This window comes from Triticum urartu, chromosome 7A, assembly GCF_056163025.1.
Source record: "Triticum urartu cultivar PI428250 chromosome 7A, HENAU_Tu73, whole genome shotgun sequence".
Classification (NCBI taxonomy): Eukaryota; Viridiplantae; Streptophyta; class Magnoliopsida; order Poales; family Poaceae; genus Triticum; species Triticum urartu.
In genome coordinates this window covers 446,638,813-446,661,824 of record NC_141879.1, presented here as the reverse complement: position 1 = coordinate 446,661,824, position 23,012 = coordinate 446,638,813, and the positions used below count along the sequence as shown (strand labels likewise).

General features: G+C 48.3%; 1 protein-coding gene and 1 long non-coding RNA gene across 4 annotated transcripts; one reads left to right on the top strand and one right to left on the bottom strand.

Moving 5' to 3' along the window:
• Positions 1-15,155: 15,155 nt before the first annotated feature.
• On the bottom strand, positions 15,156-18,748 carry LOC125521096 (uncharacterized). Of its 3 annotated transcripts, none has more exons than XR_007289015.2 (4): positions 18,490-18,748; positions 18,191-18,337; positions 17,342-17,775; positions 15,156-16,112 (listed from the first exon to the last, which is right to left on the bottom strand). It is a non-coding gene; the product is annotated as an uncharacterized LOC125521096 (long non-coding RNA). The 3 variants fall into 3 exon arrangements; XR_007289014.2 differs by having other exon boundaries at positions 18,191-18,310; XR_007289013.2 differs by lacking the exon at positions 18,191-18,337 and having other exon boundaries at positions 18,490-18,744.
• Positions 18,749-20,025: 1,277 nt separating this feature from the next.
• LOC125519951 (uncharacterized) lies at positions 20,026-20,720 on the top strand. Its single transcript, XM_048684732.2, has one exon. The coding sequence runs from the start codon at positions 20,079-20,081 to the stop codon at positions 20,628-20,630; it is 552 nt and encodes a 183-aa protein (XP_048540689.1). The 5' UTR covers positions 20,026-20,078; the 3' UTR covers positions 20,631-20,720.
• Positions 20,721-23,012: the final 2,292 nt, after the last annotated feature.

The following is a 23,012-nucleotide window of genomic DNA, read 5'->3' as shown; positions in this document are numbered from 1 at the left end:
CGCAGGTATATCGAACTCCAGTTCAGAATCTGGCCGCCGCGGCCCGTATAGCAGAATCGATTCAGCCCTCCCAGTCGGAGGCTGGCAGGGGTTTGTTACAGATCAGAGCATTGCTCCGGGCGGTGGGAAACCAGAATTCCGCTGTCTCTCAGTCGCGGAATAGGATCCACAGTCGGTCCGTCGCGACAGATACAGTCGAGTCAGCTCACAGCCCGAGATCGCCCCCGAGGCGTGAGGGACGTGGGGACCAGCATGATCAGTACAGGAGGAATGAGCAGTACGATCGCCGGTTCGACCGTGATGATCGACGTCGAGTGCCAACCCCTCCCCCGAGGAGTGGGTCATATGCGCCTCGACGGCAAGACGACAGACGCCCTCATAGTGTTGGGCAGAGGATTCCAGTCGACCTCAGGGACCCAGGCTTTGATGCGAGATCCGTCCTCGTTCAAGGTTTGGTTGACAGGAACAGAGCTCATCGAGAAGGTCACAACAGAGATGCGCCTGCCAGCAGCAGAGTACGCGCTTCAGGGCCAGAGTGTTTCAGTCGAGCCATCAGAGCCGCAGTGATACCTCCCAATTTCAGGTTGGCGACTGGAATCAGCAAGTTCACCGGTGAATCTAAGCCTGACACCTGGCTCGAAGATTACCGAGTGGCTGTACAAATTGGCGGTGGCAATGACGAGGTGGCCATGAAGCATTTGCCTCTCATGTTAGAGGGCTCGGCCAGAGCATGGTTAAATCAGTTGGCACCCGGCAGCATTTACACTTGGGAGGACCTCTCCCGAGTGTTTATCACAACCTTTGAAGGAACATGCAAGCGACCTGCAGGCCTTACGGAGTTACGGTCTTGCGTGCAGAAGCCGAATGAAACCCTGAGGGAATACATCCAGAGGTGGATCACGTTGCACCACTCGGTAGAGAATGTACCAGACCATCAAGCAGTTTGTGCCTTCAAGGAAGGTGTTAAATACAGAGAGTTGAATCTGAAGTTCGGTCGAACTGGAGAGATGTCTCTGAATCGGATGATGGAGATTGCCACCAAGTATGCTAACGGAGAAGATGAAGATCGACTCCGGAGTGGCAAGCAGAAAGCAGTCGCCTAGGAAACCGGAGGCAATTCCAGTCGGAAGGCCGAGCCAGCCGCTCCTGGGGAGGCCCTGGCCGTAGCCCAGGGAAACTTCAAGGGAAAATCCAAGGGCACCTGGAAGCCCAAGAAAGTCAAGGATCAAGACGGAAATGATGTTTTGGATCTGCCATGTCACATCCACACCAAGAAGGATGAAGAAGGTAATTTTATTTACCCAAAGCATACCACTCGACAGTGCCGACTCCTGATCCAACAGTTCCAAGGAAAGCGGTCCAAGGATAAGGAAAAAGAGTCGGACAGAGTCGAGGACAAGGAAGACAGTGACGATGGATACCCCCAAGTCAATTCCACCCTGATGATTTTTGCCGATGTCGAAAGCAAAAGTCGACTGAAAGTCATTAACCGAGAGGTGAACATGGTTGCCCCAGCGACACCCAGTTACCTGAAGTGGTCTCAGACTGCCATCACATTTGACCAGTCTGATCACCCGACGCACATTACCACCCCTGGAAGGCAAGCTTTGGTGGTCGACCCAATTGTTGAAGGCACTCGACTGACTAAAGTCCTGATGGATGGGGGCAGTGGCCTGAACATACTGTATGCTGAAACATTGAAAGGAATGGGCATTCCGATGTCCAGACTCAGCACCAGTAACATGAGTTTCCACGGAGTCATTCCTGGGAAGAAAGCCCAATCACTCGGGCAGATCTCTCTTGATGTGGTTTTCGGTGATTCAAAGAATTACCGCAAGGAAAAGTTGACATTCGAGGTTGTGGACTTCCAAAGTGCTTATCACGCCATTTTGGGCAGGCCAGCTTACGCGCGCTTCATGGCCCGGCCATGTTACGTGTATCTCAAACTGAAGATGCCTGGCCCCAAAGGTGTGATCACTGTTACGGGCAATCGGAAGAAGGCTGAAGAATGCTTTCAGAAGGGCTCAAAGATTGCAGATGCTCAGATGGCAGTGGTCGAGCTGCAAGAGTACCAAAAGACTGCCGATCCAAGCGAGTTGCTACGAGCCAAGAAGCCTGCTTCAGAATCAGCTTTTCAGCCGTCCGGTGAAACAAAGACAGTCCACATTCACCCGACCGACCTCGATGCTACCCCGACTCATATCTCAACGACGCTTGAATCCAAATAGGAAGAAGCGCTCATCCAGCTCCTCCGTGAGAACTGGGACATCTTCGCATGGAAACCCTCTGACATGCCAGGAGTTCCCAGGGGGTTGGCTGAGCACCGTTTGCGGGTCGACCCAAAATTCAAGCCTGTTAAGGAACATCTTCGACGGTCCGCCGTCCAGAAGAAGCAAGCCATTGGCGAGGAAGTGGTTCGGCTCTTAGCAGCAGAGTTCATCCGAGAGATCTACCACTCCGAGTGGCTCGCCAATGTCGTCATGGTCCCCAAAAAGGACAAGTCACTCCGCATGTGCATTGACTTCAAGCATATCAATCGGGCCTGCCCGAAAGATCATTTTCCCCTCCCTCGCATCGACCAAATAGTCGACTCGACTGCGGGGTGCGAGAGACTGTCTTTCCTAGACGCCTATTCCGGGTACCATCAGATCCGTCTGTATGGGCCCGACGAGATCAAAACAGCTTTCATCACTCCATTCGGGTGCTTCTGTTACGTCACCATGCCGTTCGGCCTCAAGAACGCCGGAGCCACGTTCATGAGAATGATTCAGAAGTGTTTACTCACCCAAATCAGTCGGAATGTGGAGGCATACATGGACGATATCGTGGTCAAGTCCCGAAAAGGTTCCGACCTGCGGACTGACCTTGCTGAAACCTTTGCCAATCTCAGGAGGTACGATATCAAGCTCAATCCATCAAAGTGCACATTCGGAGTTCCACGTGGAAAATTACTCGGTTTTCTCGTTTCCGAATGAGGGATCGATGCCAATCCTGAGAAAATTGGCACCATACTCCGGATGAAGCGTCCTGTACGCGTGCACGATGTCCAAAAGCTTACAGGCTGCTTGGCCGCTTTAAGTCGATTCATTTCTCGTCTCGGTGAAAAGGCGCTGCCTCTTTACCGACTGATGAAGAAGTCTGACAAGTTCGAGTGGACTCCAGAAGCTGACGCGGCATTTGCAGAGCTCAAAGCTCTGCTCTCCACCCAGCCGGTGCTTGCTGCCCCAATCAGCAAAGAGCCTCTGCTGCTTTACATTGCAGCCACAGGACAAGTTGTCAGCACAGTACTTACGTCGAGCGGGAAGAAGAAGGAAAGACCTTCAGAGTTCAGCGCCCAGTCTATTATCTGTCCGAAGTTTTGACCCCTTCAAAACAAAGATACCCTCACTACCAGAAGCTTGTATATGGGATTTACATGACCACGAAGAAGGTTGCGCATTACTTCTCTGACCACTCCATTACAGTCGTCAGCGACGCCCCACTGTCAGAGATTCTGCATAACAGAGATGCAACTAGTCGAGTGGCCAAGTGGGCGATTGAACTCCTTCCCTTAGATATCAGGTTTGAAGCAAAGAAGGCTATCAAGTCCCAAGCAATTGCAGATTTCATCGCCGAGTGGATTGAACAGCAACTTCCGACTCAAGTTCACTCGGAGCACTGGACCATGTTCTTCGACGGATCTAAGATGCTGAATGGTTCCGGTGCTGGGGTAGTTCTAGTCTCCCCCCGAGGAGATAAGCTCAGATATGTTCTCCAGATTCACTTCGATTCCTCCAACAATGAAGCAGAGTATGAAGCACTTTTGTATGGGTTGCGCATGGCCATTTCACTCGGCGTCCGTCGCCTCATGGTCTATGGCGACTCAGATTTGGTGGTTAATCAGGTGATGAAGGAGTGGGACGTCAGAAGTCCAGCTATGACTGGTTATTGCAATGCAGTGAGAAAGCTAGAAAAGAAATTCGAGGGGTTGGAGCTTCATCACATCCCCCGATTGAAAAACCAAGCAGCTGATGACCTGGCAAAGATAGGCTCCAAGAGAGAAGCCATTCCCAGCAATGTGTTTTTGGAGCACATCCGCTCGCCGTCAGTCCAGGAAGATCCTTTCACAGAAGAAGCCCCACAACCAAAAAGTGCCACAGACCCGACTGAAGTCGAAGTTCCTGCTGTGGTCGACCTAATCATGGAAGTCTTGGCAATCACCCCCGACTGGACGATACCGTACGTCGCGTATATCCTAAGGAAAGAGCTCCCGGAAGACGAGGAAGAGGATCGACAGATCGTCCGCCGATCTAAGGCCTTCACAGTCATAAAGGGGCAGTTGTATAGAGAAAGCGCGACTGGAATCGGTCAGAAGTGCATAACACCAGAAGAAGGTCGGATAATCCTTGATGATATCCACTCGGGAACCTGTGGTCACCATGCGTCCTCCCGGACCATTGTGGCCAAAGCATACCGAGCAGGATTTTACTGGCCGAGAGCAAATGAGATGGCAAAGGAGATAGTTGACAAGTGTGAGGGGTGCCAGTTCTACTCCAACATGTCCCACAAGCCCGCATCAGCCCTGAAGACCATTCCACTCGTCTGGCCCTTCGCTGTCTGGGGACTGGACATGGTCGTTCCTTTGAGAACAGGCAGGAGCGGTCTCACCCATGTGCTTGTGGCAGTCGACAAGTTTACCAAGTGGATTGAAGCTAAACCCATCAAGAACCTCGATGCTGGCACTGCTATTAGTTTCGTCAGAGGACTAACGTTCAGATATGGAGTCCCTCACAGCATCATCACTGACAATGGGTCAAACTTCGATTCAGACCAGTTCAGAGCCTTTTGCGCCTCTCAAGGCACTCGAGTCGACTATGCATCAGTCGCCCATCCCCAGTCGAATGGACAAGCTGAAAGAGCAAATGGTCTGATCCTCAAAGGACTAAAACCCCGACTAATGTGTGATCTCAAGCACGCGGCAGGTGCCTGGGTCGACGAGCTTCCGTCAGTTCTGTGGGGATTAAGGACCACCCCTAACCGGTCAACCGGAAGGACCCCATTCTTTCTTGTTTATGGGGCCGAAACCGTTCTGCCAAGTGATCTCCTTCACAACGCTCCCCGAGTCGAGCTTTACACCGAAGATGAAGCAGAACAGGCTCGACAAGATGCAGTAGACCTCCTAGAAGAAGAAAGAGAGATGGCCATGATCAGATCGACCATTTATCAGCAAGACTTGCGTCGATTCCATGCCCGGCATGTGAAGAGTCGAGCCTTCCAAGAAGGAGATTTGGTCCTTCGAGTGGATCAACAGAAACCACACAAGCTTGCTCCTACTTGGGAAGGCCCCTTCATCATCACCAGAGTCCTCCACAACGGAGCGTATCACCTCTACAATGTTGATCGCCAGATTGACGAGCCGCGAGCTTGGAATGCGGAACTACTCCGCCCCTTTTACACTTAAGTTCCTTCCCATAAAGATGTAATAAGAGAAACTTCCGCAGTTCATTTTTATCAAAGCCAGGAGTGTTCCAATGATTGCTGTCACTTCTGTTTACATACGAGAACCCCCAGTGGGTGACTTAGCCGCGAACCCGTTTCGCCTAAGTTCAAAAAAAATCCTACCGAGTGGAGAGCAAACCTCCCACTCGGGGGCTTAGCTGCAGTCCAGCACTCGCCTAAGTTCTCCTACACAGAGACTTAGCTGCAGTCAGCACTCGCCTAAGTTTGAAAAATCCTACCGAGTGGAGAGCAAACCTCCCACTCGGGGGCTTAGCTGCAGTCCAGCACTCGCCTAAGTTCTCTTACGAAGAGACTTAGCCGCGGTCAGCACTCGCCTAAGTTTGAAAAATCCTACCGAGTGGAGAGCAATCCTCCCACTCGGAGGCTTAGCTGCAGTCCCGCACTCGCCTAAGTTCTCTTACGAAGAGACTTAGCTGCGGTCAGCACTCGCCTAAGTTTGAAAAATCCTACCGAGTGGAGAGCAAACCTCCCACTCGGGGGCTTAGCTGCAGTCCAGCGCTCGCCTAAGTTCTCCTACGAAGAGACTTAGCTGCGGTCAGCACTCGCCTAAGTTTGAAAAATCCTACCGAGTGGAGAGCAAACCTCCCACTCGGGGGCTTAGCTGCAGTCCAGCACTCGCCTAAGTTCTCTTACGAAGAGACTTAGCCGCGGTCAGCACTCGCCTAAGTTTGAAAAATCCTACCGAGTGGAGAGCAATCCTCCCACTCGGAGGCTTAGCTGCAGTCCCGCACTCGCCTAAGTATGAAACACTTCTCATTTCCCAAGGACGACGAGGGGCAGGTCGACCGCCACCTTCTCCTTCGGAGCTGCACCACAGACACAAAGTTATTTCGAGTGAAGATCAAATCCCACTCGACGGATCATCCACAAAGAGATTCAACGACAAATCAAGTTCAAATAAAGCCTAAAATATCCGAGAGACCTCAGATCAAAGTACTCGAGCCCACAGCTCGGCAGAGTTTAACTGTTACACTTCCACTCGGCATTCCGAGGCAAATTTAAGGCAGAGTTTAACGGATTACAAAATACACTCGGCATCCCGAGGCAAGTTTTTTTTCATTCCTCAGGAGGAGGAGGACTGGCAGGGGCGACAAACTCATCCAAGTCGATCCCATCTGCGATGCGGGTAGTAGCAGCAATAAATGTCTCCATGAAGTCCTGGAAGTTGTGCTTCCTCGTGTTGGCAACTTGGATGGTGGCCAGCTTCTCCTCCCACACCTCCTTGCAATGGACGCGGACCAGAGACAGAGCCACGTCGGCACCACACCGAGCTGAAGACTTCTTCCACTCTTGCACTCGGTCAGGGATTCCGTTGAGTCGAGTCATCAGAGACTCGAGATCATTCTGGAGCGTGGACTCTGGCCAAAGCGTCGGGTCGATCCGCGTCATGGCGACCTTCAGTCGAGCCAAGTAATCCACGACACCGTCAACGCGGGATTCCAGTCGGAGCAGGTTCATGGCAGCTTCGTCTCGCACCGGAGAGTTGATTGGATCCAAACCTGTTTCGATCCGCCCGGTCTCCTCTTCGAAGTTCTGGCAAAGTTCTGCATGCACGACCCAAGGATAAGTCAAATTTCATAAAACCGAGTCGACACAAAAAGAACCAGTCGGAACTGATTGTGCACCTTTGAGTTTGATGTACAGCTTCTTGGCAAAGCTCCTCAAGTAGCTCTCCAGGTCGTCTCTCCTGCGAGCGACGCTTTCCATCTTCTCGCTCAGGGTGAGGTGCTCCTTCTTCCAACGCGAACACTCCATGTTGGCTTCCTTCAGAGCGGTCTTCAACTTGGTGTTCTCCCCTTCTAATTGGTCGACCGTAGCCAGCTTCTGCGCGGCCAGAGCGGTCTTGTCATCAGCCTCCTTACGGGCAGCAGCCAAGTCCTGATCCTTCTTCGCCAGAGCTTCCTTCAGTTTTTCTGCAAAAATGATGATTGAGTCGGAGAAAGCGAAGAGATACTCAAGCCTAAAAACTAACCAGTCGACAAAGGCGTCTTACCTGCGGCGCCGTCTCTGACCTTCTGCAGCTCCGTCTTGGCCAGCTCCAGATCGAGGTTCATTTGAATTTGCTGCTTCTCTAGGTCAGCCAAGCGGGTTCCAAGATCACAAGACTTCTGAAGTCAAAGGGGAGGAGTTGCAATCTCAGTAAAAAAAAGAAGAAGAGCAACAAAGACAATAAATACTAAGATTACGGTCGACTGCCAGCAGTCCACCATAGTCTCGGGGACTACACCCAGTGGGTGCACTTAGCGTGCCCCCACCGGTTCCTATCCCACCCGACCGACCCCTGAAGTCGAGTCAAAGACAAGTTGCTTCCGAACAGCTAAGAGACAATAAGCCTACACCCAGTAAAAAAAAGAGAAAGACGTCGACTGCCCGCAATCGATGGGATACCGTTCCATTCGACATGGCCCGATCAGACAGAGCGAAGAAACTCAACTATGACTCAATTTAAAGACTACAGCCGACTGCCAGCAGTCGACCATAGTCTCGGGGACTACACCCAGTGGGTGCACTTAGCGTGCCCCCACTCGTCCAAAAAAAAACACACCCAGTGGGTGTACAAACTTAAAGATCTTCGGAAAAGAGATTCTTCAAAGAACATACCAAAACAGACCAAGTGTTGAAGTCGACTGACCTGGACGTTGCTCTGAAGAGCCGAGCTTGCATCGTAAGCCGCCTGGCAAGCCTCCCGAGCCACTTTTACCTGTTCCATCATGACTCCAGCCTGGCGTACAGCCTCCTTCGCAGCAGCCGCTTGGTCCTCAGGGACGGGGTACGCAGCAAAAAGCGAAGACGGATCTGCAGTCGACGCTGAAGGTTGCACACTCGTCAAAGGAACAGCGGAAGTCACGGAAGCCCGAGTGGGTTCGCCATCATCCCGAACTGCAGCCTCAGGCGCGGGAGTGGATTGCGGAGTCTTGCCAGCCAACACCTTCTTCTTCCTCTTCACCCTCAGTGGTGCGTTGTCGTCGTCGTCCGGGAGGTCGATAACATGAGGAGGAGCTGCAAGGAAAACATTCAATCGACCAACGCTTCAGTCGACTCGTAAGCAGGACGGCAGTGATCGTACCAGGGTTGGAGGTGACAGCGTCCTCCATCTCTTGGTCGTCGTTCCTGGCGGAGACCTCAGAAGTTGCACCACTGCAAATCTCGAAAGTTAGTCAGTTGGCCCAGTGAATCGACCAAGGATCCGTCCACAGTCGACAAAGGAAAGCAAGTGTTGTTGTTACCCCGAAATGGTGGGAACAACTATCTTCATTTTGGGCAAGGCCTTGGGTGGCTTAGATGGCGCCGTTCGAGGATGCTTGGGAGCCTTCCCGGTCGACGGAGGAGAAGAAGTCCGAGGGCATTTCGATGACTGCCCAACAGGAGCGGCCGCCTTGCCACGTTCCTGCGCTGGATCGTGGGCGATCTTGGACCGTCCCTCCGGGCGGGAGGGTTCAGCCTCCTCCTCCTCTTCACTGGAGAAGATGTCGTCTCCCTCCTCTCCCTCACCGTCGGACTCCCACTCGACCTGGTCGTCCCCGCTCTCGCCTCCGCTCCCCTCACCTTCCTCGGTCGGCCCTTGTGCCCCGTTGTGCGTCGAGTACATCTCAGTGGTAGCCTAGAGGACAACGGACAGGACGAAAGTCAGTCGACTTACACAAAGAAGACTAATACAGAAGGCCAGATATCCGACAAAAGACATACCTGATCCACTTCATATGAGTTGTCGAGTGGAATCACCCTTCTGGCTCCTCGGGGGTTGTCTTTGTTCCCCGTGATGCTTGACAGCCACCCCTCCAGCATCTCATCGGTGACCTCCTCCGGGTGGATCCGAGTGGTGTCGTCAAGGCCAGAATACAGCCACATCGGATGGTCTCGCGCCTGGAGCGGTTGGATGCGCCTCTGGAGAAAGACCTCTAACAGGTCCATCCCAGTCACCCCCTCACGGACAAGTTCAACCACTCGACCCGCCAATACCTTGACTTGGGCACTTTCCTCCGGCGTGACTTTCAGAGAGATAGGCTTCTCGGCTCGGTCGAGTGAAAAAGGAGGAAGACCGGTCGACTGTCCGGGGGTCGCCTGGTCCTGGCAGTAGAACCAGGTCGACTGCCAGCCGCAGACCAACTCCGGGAAGGTGATAGAGGGGAAACAGCTCTTCCCCCTCGTCTGGATCGCCAGACCCCCGCACAACTGGATGACTTGCGTCTTCTCGTCACTCGACTTGGCCTTCTTCACCGACTGAGAGCGGCAAGTAAAGATATGCTTGAAAAGCCCCCAATGCGGACGGCAACCCAGGAAGGCCTCGCACATGGAAATGAACGCGGCAAGGTAGACTATGGAATTGGGGATAAAGTGATGGAGCTGCGCTCCGAAGAAATTCAAGAAGCTCCGGAAGAATGGATGGGGAGGCAGAGAAAACCCTCGGTCGATGTGGGTGGCGAGGAGCACGCACTCACCGTCGCGGGGTTGCGGCTCGATCTCCCTCCCCGGGAGACGCGCGGCCTCGTGGGGAATGGCTCCTCCCTCGACCATGTCGTCGAGATCTTCCTGCCGGAGCACCGATGGCATCCAATCGCCCTGAATCCAACCCTTGGGCAGGGTGGTCCGGGAGGAAGATCCACCTCGCGAAGACTTCTTTCATTTCCCCGCCGCCGCCGCCTTCTTCGCGCGCTCCAAAGCAGTGGTCTTGCCCTTCACCATCGTCGCCGGCGAGGTCTCGCACGGGCTAACGGCGCTAGGGTACGGCCGAGGGTCGCAAGAGGGCTAGCGAAGGGAGAGAGGAAGAAAGAAAGAAGGAAGCAGAAGAGAAGCGGCGGCTTGGAAACCCCGAGCCGGCAACTTATAAGGGGCTGCTCCCGAGTGGCTGACCGGTAGGCCCAGGCAGCCCAGTCAAATCCCGCAACAGACGCGCGCGCAGTATGTGGCGAAAAAGGCGACGCGAGGATCGAGGAGTTTCCGCTTTATCACTTCCGATTACTGCGGCTGCTCCCGTCCCGCGCGCTTCCCAAAATCCAAATCCCGTGAGATCCGCGGGCCGCAGAACCGCTTGCCAAAAACAGAGTATCCCGCTCATACCAACACTCGGCATGTCGCAAGCAAGGATATTCACTCGACGAAGGGCCTGGAATGGATCAAGGCGACTGAAAGAGGTTGGTGACGTCGTCTGCGACAACTGACCCTAAGCGAGGCACTCTTACAGCCCCGAAGAACCGGTCGGAAAGGATCCCCAACTCTCCTCCCACTCTAACCTCAATCCATTCGGGGGCTAATGATGAAGCTATGTACCTGGGGTAGGAGCATGGACCCGTCCCAAAGAGTCCTACCCAAGGACATCCCTAGAAGAAATCACCCATCAATCGACTTGAAGGTACTCCACTCGACGGGTTCAAGACACTCGACCAAGAAGCTACCACTCGACCATGAAGCTACTCACTCGACTGCCAGGAGACCTACAGTCACTCCGTAGGCAAACGGTCAGCTGTTAAGTAGTCTTCATGGTCATTACAGCACTTTATTAGAGGCGTTACCAGTAACGCCCCATCTTAAATGTACTTTAAACCCTGCATTACTGAGGGCAGGAGGGGGCCGGCGAACTCTATATAAGCCACCCCCTCCTCAGTAGGAAGGGTTCGCACCCCTGTAATCTATACATGCATAATCCAGTCGACCGCCTCCGGGCTCCGAGACGTAGGGCTATTACTTCCTCCGAGAAGGGCCTGAACTCGTAAACCTCGCGTGTAACAACTTCCCAATAGCTAAGATCTAGCCTCTCTATACTCACCCCCCTACATCACTGTCAGAGTTAGAACCACGACATAATCCATTGTAGCATTGAAGACACAATTCAGCAATCGATGACCTTTTAACTGAAGAAATCAGAAGAGATGCACCATGGTAAAGGTAACTAATAGCTCTTGATTGAGAAACACCCTTGATCCTTCAGCATCACTTTACTCAAGAGCAACAAGCAGTTCAGGAGTTACCTGAACAATGGTTAAGGTCACTTGTCAGGAAGCCTTGAACCCTGCAATATAGCAGAAGAGTAAGGAAATGTGATTTAATACACAACATCACAAGACAAAATATTCTACATGCCAATTTACTAACAGTATAACGCCAATGCAAAACTTACTCTGAGCAACCATTGTAGCCTTTCCAAACTTACTGAAATTTGAAAATCATGTTCATAAACGTAGATGATAATTACACTCGAGTAAGCCTACACACAAAACAACCTTGGACTTGAATACTTTTGGTATTCAAATCATAACATTGCTTACCTAAACAAACAAGATCTACTATATTTCCATTTTACACATCTACATTTTATATTTGGGGTAAACCTCCCATTGACTATTAATGCTAACCTTGAAGCTAACATAGAGATCACTTAGAGCATGTTCGGACTCCCTCTGTCTCCGCAACTCCATTCCGGAGCGGAGCGGTATGCAGTTGTAATTTATGGAGCAGCTAAGACGATGCTCCGCCCGCTCCGCTCCGTGACAGAGGAGTGGAGGGTTGCCGAACATAGCCTTAGATGACAATAATCTGAATTTCCTTGGCCAGAACTAAGATAACAATGTTTGGACATTTGAGTCACATAGAATAGAAGGACGCAGGTAGAGAAAATAAAGATGTGTAGAAATATTAGGGGCAAAGTGACACGGCTGCATCTCAATAGTATTATCCAAAAAATAATAGAACCAGGCAACAAATCCTGAAATTAAGAACCACGAAAGCAAGTACTCAACATGGCATGCAACTAATTTAGATACAACACACTGCATGTTTAGCAGTACTCACTAATTAACATCTTAGTACACCAGCTTTGGTAGGAGAGTATCAAAATGTGTAGAGCTGCCGAAAAGAAGATGCATCTTAGTTGCACTTTGGGTAAAAAATGATTTCAATTGGGCTTTAGATTCCTGTAGCACTTTTTGATGACATGAACAACCTCCTGTGTGATGCTAGCATCATTAGTGTAAAGAAATCTGTAAGATGAGTTGGGTAAAGAAATCACAGGAAGTCTGTACGACTTACACAATTCTCATTTGGACAAACGAAATTCAGTTACTCAAGTTTGAAAACTTAATGTTTAGATTTCTTGAGATATAGAAAACTGATGGGTCCAGATGAAAGGACCTGGCCAGCAGCATTGATGTTATTACATAGAAGTGCACTGCTAAGGTAAGTTGTTAGTGTGGACAGCTAACATATTGACAACCGGTGCATGTTTGCAGAGCGTAATCAGAGAATTACATATAAAAACCTTCATCGTAAAACATGAGAAATTCAAAATGAACATAAAGAGTCGAACATATACCTTGATATAATCCTTGAAATTTTCCATTGGGGTTTCAATTAGCTGTGCAAGCAATCAAAAAGGAAAATGCCCATCAGACATAGAATCAAATATACTATAAGAATAAAAAATAATAAGTTAAGTTTAGATGCATAAGTTAAATTACATGGTCATGGGCAGCACATAAGTAATCGCATTTGGTGGTACTTGCCCATTAGGCCACAAGAGCTTCTATGGGATGAAAACAATATCAAGCAATTGCATATCCAAGCCATGTGAGTCTGGTTTACATACAAGAAAAGAAATGCATTGGAAAGCTCTGCTTACATCGAGAGGGAGAGAATAAATCATAAATCATAAATCTGCAGATTGATTTGATGTTTGTTTGGCGAATTGGATTAGAGAGATGCCAGACATTGCGGCACAGATTATGTGTGCCCTCACCTTTGGCAAGCTGCTCGGGCTCGTCGCTCACCTGTTTTGCATGCGCCTCAGTGCCTACGCATCAAACACGTACAATAGATCAGGGAATATCAAGCATGCTTGTGTGCTAGCTATTAGTTCACCACCGAGTCACTTCCTCCATCCTCTACATGTTTGTGTATCTCTCCGCATTCTGCAAAGAGAAGATTGAGATATTACAAATGTCCTTGCTAGTAATATAGAAGCATCATCAAGAAACATAATCATTTGCCTGGTGTGCTGGCATGAGGTTCATCAATATCCAACTCTAGAATGAATAAACTCATAATACAAAGAAATATATCAAAAATTTAACAAAGCTTATTTGTGATTAGAAGGATTGGGCATTACATTCAAGATTGTGACCACAACATCCCTTTTGTTCTATAGCAGATGGCGTGGATCAGTCACACATGAACATCCCTTTTGTTCTATAGCAAATAGGAAAGGGGAGAAGGGCTAGGACGGGAGGAAGGAAGGGGGGCACGGTGGAGGGGGCTGGGCTATGGTGGCCGCGCCACCATGAATCCCGCTGGGCGCCACCATGGATCCCGCAGCAGTGGAGGTGCGTGGGACGCGGCGGATGAGGGTCGTACGCAGAGGAGAAAGGATAGGAGAAGGAGGACGGGGAGGATACCTGTGCCACCGTGGATGCTGGGCGCGGCTGCCATAGGTATACCTGCTGCTGACCTCCATCTAGTGCGCCGCCGGGGATGGGGATGAGGACCGACGATGGGATGCAGTATGGAAGGAGCGTTACAGAAACGGCGGCGGAGCGACCTGGAACGGAAGCGGTGGCGTGGAGAAAGGGAAGCAGCCTAGAGGCGGCGATGGCAGTGTGGACTTGATCAACATCCGTGAAGAACACCGGTGGCGGAGACACGGATCTGCAATAACCGGGAAGAAAACCGAACAGAGAGAGGGAAAGGGGAAGGCGTACGTTGATACTGCAGTCTCAAATCCAGTGAGACGATGGACCAGATTAGTATTAGTAGGAGGCGAACGGGAGGGAGAATCCTCGGGCACGGGGATACCATCACGGAGGCGAGCGGACGCCCGTCGCAGAGATCGTGAGAGAAGGGAGAAGTGGGGGGCTGAAGCGGCGCCGCTTGCTTCACTCCGACACCTAGCAAAGCGTTCAAAGGCCCATGTTGGCCAAATTCACCAGAGAAGCCCAATTTTGTTACGGGAGCAGCAGCCCATGCCCACTCGCAAAAACTATAGCGATTGTAGGTTGATCCAGTGACAAAAAACGATCATAAATCTAGATCCAACGGCAGAAATTATTGATGGCGCGCGTTGCCGCACCCGTCTGTTTTTGCGATAGAATAATAATAGTATTCTTAAATATTATGCATAAATAAAGTGTGCAAAGACAGGTATTGATTTTGTGATTAAAATTTTAATCGTACAAAAAGTTATAAAGTACTTGTTGCATTACTCAGCCATACTAAGTAATACATAGAACCGGAAAAACAACATTAGAATTAATGAAGTGATATCTGACATATCATACATCAAATTTTGGATGTATAGTACATAGAAGCACTAAGTAGTAATACCCTAGTATCATATATATAAACAACATAAAGTACGTGGACCGCGCCTAAGGAAAACTGCATTATCGTCCCTACTATGGTGCTCTTTTTGCATTCAAGCGTTAAGTACATTTATACACAGAAGCTTAATAGCTCGTAAACCTAATTGCCTAACTTTGAATTCATGTATTGATTCTTTGTAGGTTGAAGTAATGTTGATATAATCTAATATATGGCATTAATATTTGTCCACATGCAATGGAATGGCAAATTCAGTTTCTCGAACTCATGCAAGGAAGTTCTTAACATCATACTGAATTATCAGCAAAAAGTTATCCAAATTTGTAAAAGACCCACAATCAAGCATACTCTAGACATGGTCAATAATCATTTCTCCTTTGCAGGCTTTATACACACTATATACATGCCATTTGATCAGATAGGAAATGCATTAAGACTGTGGGAACAACTACGGCAAGTGTGCTTACATTTCCACATATGAATTTACCACCTAAAGAAGCTGAAGGATACATACAACAACGATAATAGCCGGCAATAGCATGGCATGAATCATTAAGAAAACATAAGCGTGGAACCCAAGCGAATATTAACATATATTTGGATATTGGATAGGATATGACATTCCACTGAGCTATCCTGGCTAGCAATCATTGGGAATTCTTCGCCAAGGAATTCTGGAACCAGAAAAACCCAGATCCAGTCCCAAGGACTTGGCGATTGTACCTGCCTATGTTTTTAAGGCGGTAAAGCGTCATAAGGCGGAGGAGGGCCGCTCTGACGCCTAAGCGCCAAGGCGAGGCGGTAAGGCGAGGCAAGGCGACGCCTTAAACATTGCAGGAAAAGAGTCATCAATAGGTCTGCACATATTAATACTAGAAAAAGAGCAATGGCTGAGAGATGGGCCACTACTTATGCACCTCCCAGTGGCCCAAAAGCCCATCTAGTGGCCATATACACCCCCGTGACCTAATTCCACTATCTCCTTCCCTTCTTTCCCACCACAGCCGCCACGAAGCCACACCCTTCTGGTCCTCCCTCCCTCCTCTTCATGGCCCCACCCTTCTCCCTCACAGCAGCAAGCCCCAGGAGCCCCCAGTCCTCCCTCCTCTTCATGGTGCCGGGAGACAGCGGGGCCGTCATCTCCAAGCCCCAGGAGCAGCCAGAACTAGGGCAGCCACAGCCGTACACTTCATGTCTGTCTAAGGCGGGGTAGACGCCTTGCCATCCTGGGGCGCCTTGACGCTTAGGCGACGACTAGGCGACGCTTAGGCGACGCCTTAAAAACATAGGTACCTGCAACAAATTAACTGCGGCAAACATCATCAGCAAGCCAAAAATGATTACAAACACTATGTTACGAACAAAGCAAATACCCAAGAGCTGCTTGTCGCAAGACAATGGGATTGTAGGGAAGGAAAATCTACACAAATTTGAAGATGAAAAGGCAAACCTCGTGGATAAGCATAACTCCTAGGATGTTATTGCCGGATGAAGAAGGCGTAACATGTACCACAAAGAGTAAGAAAAAACATTGTGTGATGATACTGCTGGTGATTGAGTATGCACCTCATAGATGGCGGACTCTGAAATAATAGAACTACTACTACTACACAATAGTAGGAATGGTTGCTAGAACACAAATAGTGAAGAATATCGTTGTGGCATCAATCCCCATTCATGTGAAGAGATCATGCAAAAAACGGACACAACAGAAATTCACAACATTCTAAGGCAAGCAACTTCTATTATGCACAGAATTCCAAGAACAAAAATGTCGTTTTCTTGAAGTACTCTTCTAGTGGAATATGGAATATCATTATGGAATTCCTTGCATCCACACAGGTGATAATTAATGGAATACCTCCTAGTCTGCTCAATTGATTTATAGCAGCTATAAAATAAGCTTGGTTGTTGGACCTAAATTTCTTTTAGTTCATAAGAGATAGACCATTTGTGCGACAATAAAAGTGAAAACATCAGTCCTTTGAACCATGAAAGTCGAATACCTTCTCTCTGCTCACATGGAGGTAGCAAAAAATAAATCGATGAAAAATAATAGTCTTATATAAAAAATTGCAGATAGAAACATGGATAAACAAACAATCCGTATAATCATTTTGTTGCCTCGACGACAAATGATAACCTCGATATTGAGCATCGTGCAGCTGCAATATTAAAATAAAGTAACACACACACAGACACGGAGCGCCAACATCCTCGGATGAGGTGAAGGCCTCCTGAACATAGGAGATGCAAGGACGGTGACACTGCTTACAGATATGTTTTTATTGTATTTTTTTAGGATACAGTACTTCGTATAGGGAACTTGTAAAAATCTCAAAAAAGAATTACCATGTGAGCATGGCTTCAGATAATGAAGCTTTAACATTTAAAACACAAATTTAGTAAGGGACCAACACTTGATTCTTTTCGAATTCAGTCTTATGTGTAGAAAGAAATTAAGAACTGATACAAGGAAAATATACCATCAACCTATGAACGTGCTATTGCTACCATTACAGTGAAGAAGACGTACATGATAGAAGAGCGCTGCTCGTTGTCCTCCTGCTTGCTTCTGCTCAGAGACGCAGGGGAAGGCAGAACAGCATTTCTTTAAAAGGACCACTATCATATCTGGTGACTTGATTGCTGTCACTCTGGCTTTTGGCGTTTGCTAATGTTCCTCTTGCTGCCTTTTATTTTCTGTTTTTTCTCTTGCAATATCCATTAGCTCGCTTGCCAGCTTTTCCTTTTCCTTCCGCGGAAGCTGTTCGAGCATGCAAATATGTCCAGCTAGATTCATTTCTGTGTCAGGATATTCCTCCTGAAGGTGCAGAAATAAGACACTCCGGTGCCACTTTGCCATTGAAGTTTCAGATATGCCAAAGAATTGTTCATCCCTCATAAGAACCAATTTTTTTCGCAAGTAATGTGTTCAGAATGTTCATCGCATCTCTCGTCACCAAACACCTACAGCAAATAAACACATCACATAAAACTTATAAATATTCTCGATATTGAGGTCCGTAGTATTGTTCAGGATTGTTTCACACCATGACTCGGAACACAAAGAATTAAGATCATTTTTTAAATACAATCACTTCTCAGATTAAAGCAACCATTTATATGTGCAACCATCTAAAAAAAATCAAACTCAGAAGGTCTAAGAAAAGGTGCCTTAGTTGTAGCTCATCTGCCTCCACTAAGAATCCAACCTTACATTCCAGCTGCAATGCAATGACATCTATGATCAACTCTTCGAGATTGGCATCAAGGGTCCAAGCAGTGAAATATTGATGACCACCTCCAAGAGTAACAATATGTTTTCGTAGGTTGAGAACTCTACGGCAAAGCTTGAGCCCCTGAAAAATATCGGATTTCTTACCCTTCAAATAAAATCCGACGCTACAAGTTAGACTGAAAGTCCATCTTTAAGCGTGACAGCTGACACCCGAAAATCCCCCATAGTTCTGCACCAACTGCGCAGCCTCCCACCATTCCAAACCTGCAGCGACATCGCAAATAACCACCACTGTCGTGGGAATCACACACACGCGCACGCACACACATGAACCCATGCAATTGCCGCTGAATCATTCAAGGTGCGTAACCTCGTCCTAATCGAAGATGGAAAGGGAAACGGGGGAAGCGAGAGAGGGAGAGGGAAAGAGATCGAGATCATACGTGGCCGTCGAACATCGCTGAAGTCGAGGGGCGGCCGACGGCGTCCTGTGCGCCTTGTTTGAGCTCGACTCGTCATCCCTTCATCGTCTGTTTCTCATCTCTCATCTACTGTCCCCTTCGATTCGACCAACACAGAGCAACATGGAGGCGGCGGTGGGAAGGATCGAGGAGGAGACGGTTATGCGCTCTCTCTGGACGGCGACGGACCTAGGTTACCCGGGGTCGGCTGCGAGCTAAAGAGACCCGAGCGTCCAGTGTTTTGGGTTCTCCACTTTTGCTCTGGACGGGATCAGAGAGTACAGGCCCAGTAGGCCCAACTGAATCTACGATGGCCGAAAAAACCACGGAAGCAGCGGCCCGAGAAGGCTAGCGCTCGTCATGAAGCCTGCACGCGCGATTTGGATGCAATTAAGAGCAAATCCGATGGTAAAAAACGACTAAAAATGACGATCCAACGATTAAAAATGCTGATGGCTTAAGAGGGCTGGGAGAGTGCTCGGTTTTAATATATCTAATATCTAAATTCCCTATGTGCGGATAACAGAGAAGAAACATTGTTGCACCTATTCTGAAATTGCCCCTTTGCCCTATAGTGCTGGAACAACATTATTCCACTTAGAAAAAGAGGTATATCAGTATTTGATGAATTCCAGTTTGCATTTCTGCACTTGCCACAAGATATTGCATTGGACACTGTAACTACGGGATGTTGGGGAATTTAGTCTATCAGAAATGACATGATCTTCAGGCCGGCTCCTCCTCACATACCTGGTTGGATGCATTACTTATAGGAAGGACTATGGGCTGCTCAGATCAAAGCAAACCAAACCAAAGCCGAAAGGATTCGTACTTGGGTAGAACAGAACTTATAATTTGATATCAATGTTTCATAGAACTGCCATAGGTTGAAGGGGTTTTCACTTGTTTTGTATTTGTACATATTTTAGTTAATTAATGAAAATACCGTAGAACAATTGTTCTATGGTACGTGGCTAAAAAAAAGTCCTTTGGCCAAATCCAAATCGAGTCATATTAACCATTGGATCAGCTTAATACTCCACACTAAATTCTGTAGTACGATGTTTTGCATAAAATCTCTTTGTTAATATAAGCCAGTTTCTAGGATCTTCGGGTCCCTTCCCTGCTAACAAAGAAAAGAAAACATAGAAAGAAAACATAGGCTTCACAAGTCAAGTACCACATCTCTTATGGTTGAGATTAATGAGCACAATGAGAAAACAAGCAAGATTCGCATTTTGCCAATTGTCCATATATATGTCATCAGTGGAGTGGAAAATGGCGAGAGATTAATGAGCACAATGAGAAAACAAGCAAGATTGGCATTTTGCCAATTGTCCACATATATGTCATCAGTGGAGTGGAAAATAGCGAGAGATTAATGAGCACAATGAGAAAACAAGCAAGATTGGCATTCTGCCAATTGTCCATATACATGTCATCATTTGTGTAGGCGCGCTACACGTGTCAGTCCATCTCCAGTTCTCAACCAGAAAATCCAGTATAAACGTACAACGTTGTGGCCAGCTCAGAGCCTCAGACACAAACACATCTCCCGTAACACAAAGACCATGAAGACCATACTCCTCCTCATTCTCGCATTCCCTTTCTTGGGCGCCGCCGGCGAGCGTTGCCCCGGCGTCCCGTCACTGGCAGTGGAGGCGGCCTGCCGAAAGGCGTGCGGCACCAAGCTCATGCACGACATGTGCATGTACACGCTCCGCGGGGGATTCGATCCTAGCCCGTCCGTCCACATCGAGGTCACCGAGTATGCGCTCCTCGCCGCGCACCGCGCCCTCGAGTCCTACGGCGCCACGGCTGCCGCCGCGGCCGAGCTGCTCCGCAACGGGTCGCTCTCTGGCGACGAGAGGGCGGCCTACAACACATGCTTGACGGAGTACTCCTACGCTGTGCAGTGCATGGAGCACGTCGCCGGCGACATGGTAGCGCGTTGCCGGTTCGCGAGGCTCGGGGAGGAGTACGTGCGCTGCGTGACGTACGTGGAGGGCTGTAGGGATCGCTTGGTGCGGCTCAAGTCATCGCCGCTCTACGCCATGAATCTTGTCGACCGGAACAAGGCCCTTCTGGCTTACTCCCTCGGTCAATTGCTCGGTAGCATATGAGCATTGCAGACTTCCAGTTAGTTGTTTGCTTTGTCTTAATCTGCTGTCAAGTTCAATCAAACTAATAAGAACTTGTAAGGGCATCTTTAATGTGGACACTCACAATGCCCGTAACCGTTCGGAGCAAGCAGTCGGGGCATAATTTGTCATCCAATGCAGTAGCTCATCGGTCCACACACCAGTTCGGTTGTCCGAATTACCGCAAATTGGAGGCAAACTGGAAGGGGGCTTGTAGGAGTCTGGACCGCTGCCACGTTGGAATCCGACACCTCCAGCCCGCTCAAATGCCCTTCTGGTCCACTTTTCTTCCACTCTACCTTGCCCGCCTGCTTTGCATTCTCACCCTCCTTGTCTGACACCGCCTTTGTACCTCTCAGCTGCTCCCATGCATCCTCGGACCTCTGCAACCCCCACCCACGTGCCTGTCTGCCTTGGACTACGACGCCATCCACCCAGGATTCGTCTACAGCGAGGCATCCTCAACCTTCCTGCCGACGCCATCCATGGCAGACACCCGCCCCGAGGGTGTTCGGTCAAATGCCATTCAACTTTTATTGTTGACCATCTTGTTGTTTTCTAGAGTAAAACGATGGCGGGGTACTCACTGATGGAGAATGAGTGCGAACGTTTTGTGCCACAGGACCGAGGAGAGGTCATTTACATTCATACATTGTTGGATGAAGCTCAAGGGCAACAGTGTGTGGGAGGACTTGTTTCGATTCTAACTCGAGTATCGTTGAATTCCGAATCAATGAATCAAAAAACTTATTGAACATCTGGTTATCTAATATATAATATTGACATTTGAACTATTGTTGTATTAAGGATATTTGCAAGTTATTTATGGATAAATTATGTTATTTTCCATAATTATTTTGAGTGTTGCGACTTAAAAGAAGGGAAAACAAGGGCAAACGTTTAGGTGACAGGGTTGGATGGTCGACTCCAGTATCCGTGTCCGCGGATCAGTGCGCGGACTAATAGTGTGTCTCTTTTGATGATATACGTTGGAGATGTCTTCATAGAGAGAGTCATGATGTGACAATTGATATGACTAGCAAGACTAATAATATAACATGTAGTATTGTAGGTTATTGTCATGTCATCAAGAGCCATTATTATCGATCACTGATACGTCTTCAATCTATTTATAATTTATGAAGTATTCATGCTATATTTACATCATTTATATATGGTTTTGATGCACATTCATAACATTTTTATGGACTAAGTTATTAATCTAGTGCTCAATGTCAATTTCTGTTTTTGCATGTTTTTTGTTTCGCAAGAAGTCCATATCCAGGAGGGTTCAAACACCATGAAAATTTATGATGGTTTTTTTATGGAAAAAAAGAAACCCTGGAAGTTTCAGGAGAGGACCAGAAGATGGATGTGGGTCCCACAAGCCCAAGGGCGCGACCTACCCCCCGGCTGCGCCATCCAGGCTTGTGGGGCCCCTGTAGCTTCATTTGACCTAATTCCTGGCCTATAAATTCACATATATTCCAAAACCCTCGGAGTGAGACCCGAAACAATTTTATCGCTGTTGCAAGCCTCTGTTCCAAAGTGATGCAAACTAAAGGCCTTTTTGGCACTCTGTCGGAGGGGGTACCCATCCATGGAGGCCTCTTCATCAACCTTGTTGCCTCCATGGTGATGTGCGAGTAGTTCATCCTCGAGGCTGAGGATATGTACAAATAGCTATGTGTCTGATCTCTCTCTTCCATGTTCTTGATGGATTCCGATCTTTATTGTATCATGAGCTTGATTAATAAAGTTGGATCTTATGATGTTCATATCCCTCTATCCTTTTTGTGGTGAATTGAGTCTTGCTCTTTGAAGTTTCTTTATGTTGGATTGAATATTTTGGATTTTAGATTACATGATGCTTGTCTAGTAATTAACTTGTGGATACCTGTGGTGACACTGGGGTAATATAGGCTTAAAGGTTGAACGATACGTATCGTATGGTGTTATCGTAGCACTTTGAGGGATTAGAAACTTTGGAGTGATTCTTTGCTGCACTTTGAGCGATTATCATGTGATTTAATTATGTTAATGATGTTGAGTGGTTGCCCTAGTGAAAGTATGAACCTTGAGCCTTGTTTCCAAGCATTGAGACACCATTTTTACTCACTTTTGTTACTTGCTAACTTGTTGTTTTTATTTGTTCAGATTACAAAAGTTATTGCTACCATCTATATTACACACCTATCATCACATCTTCGTTGAACTAGTGCACATATGCAACTCACAATTGTATTTGGTGTATTGGGGACACAACAGAACATCTATATTTGTTTGCAGGGTTGTTTGAGAGAGAATCATCTTCATCCTACACCTCTCATGGATTGATAAACCTTAGGTCATCCGCTTGATGAA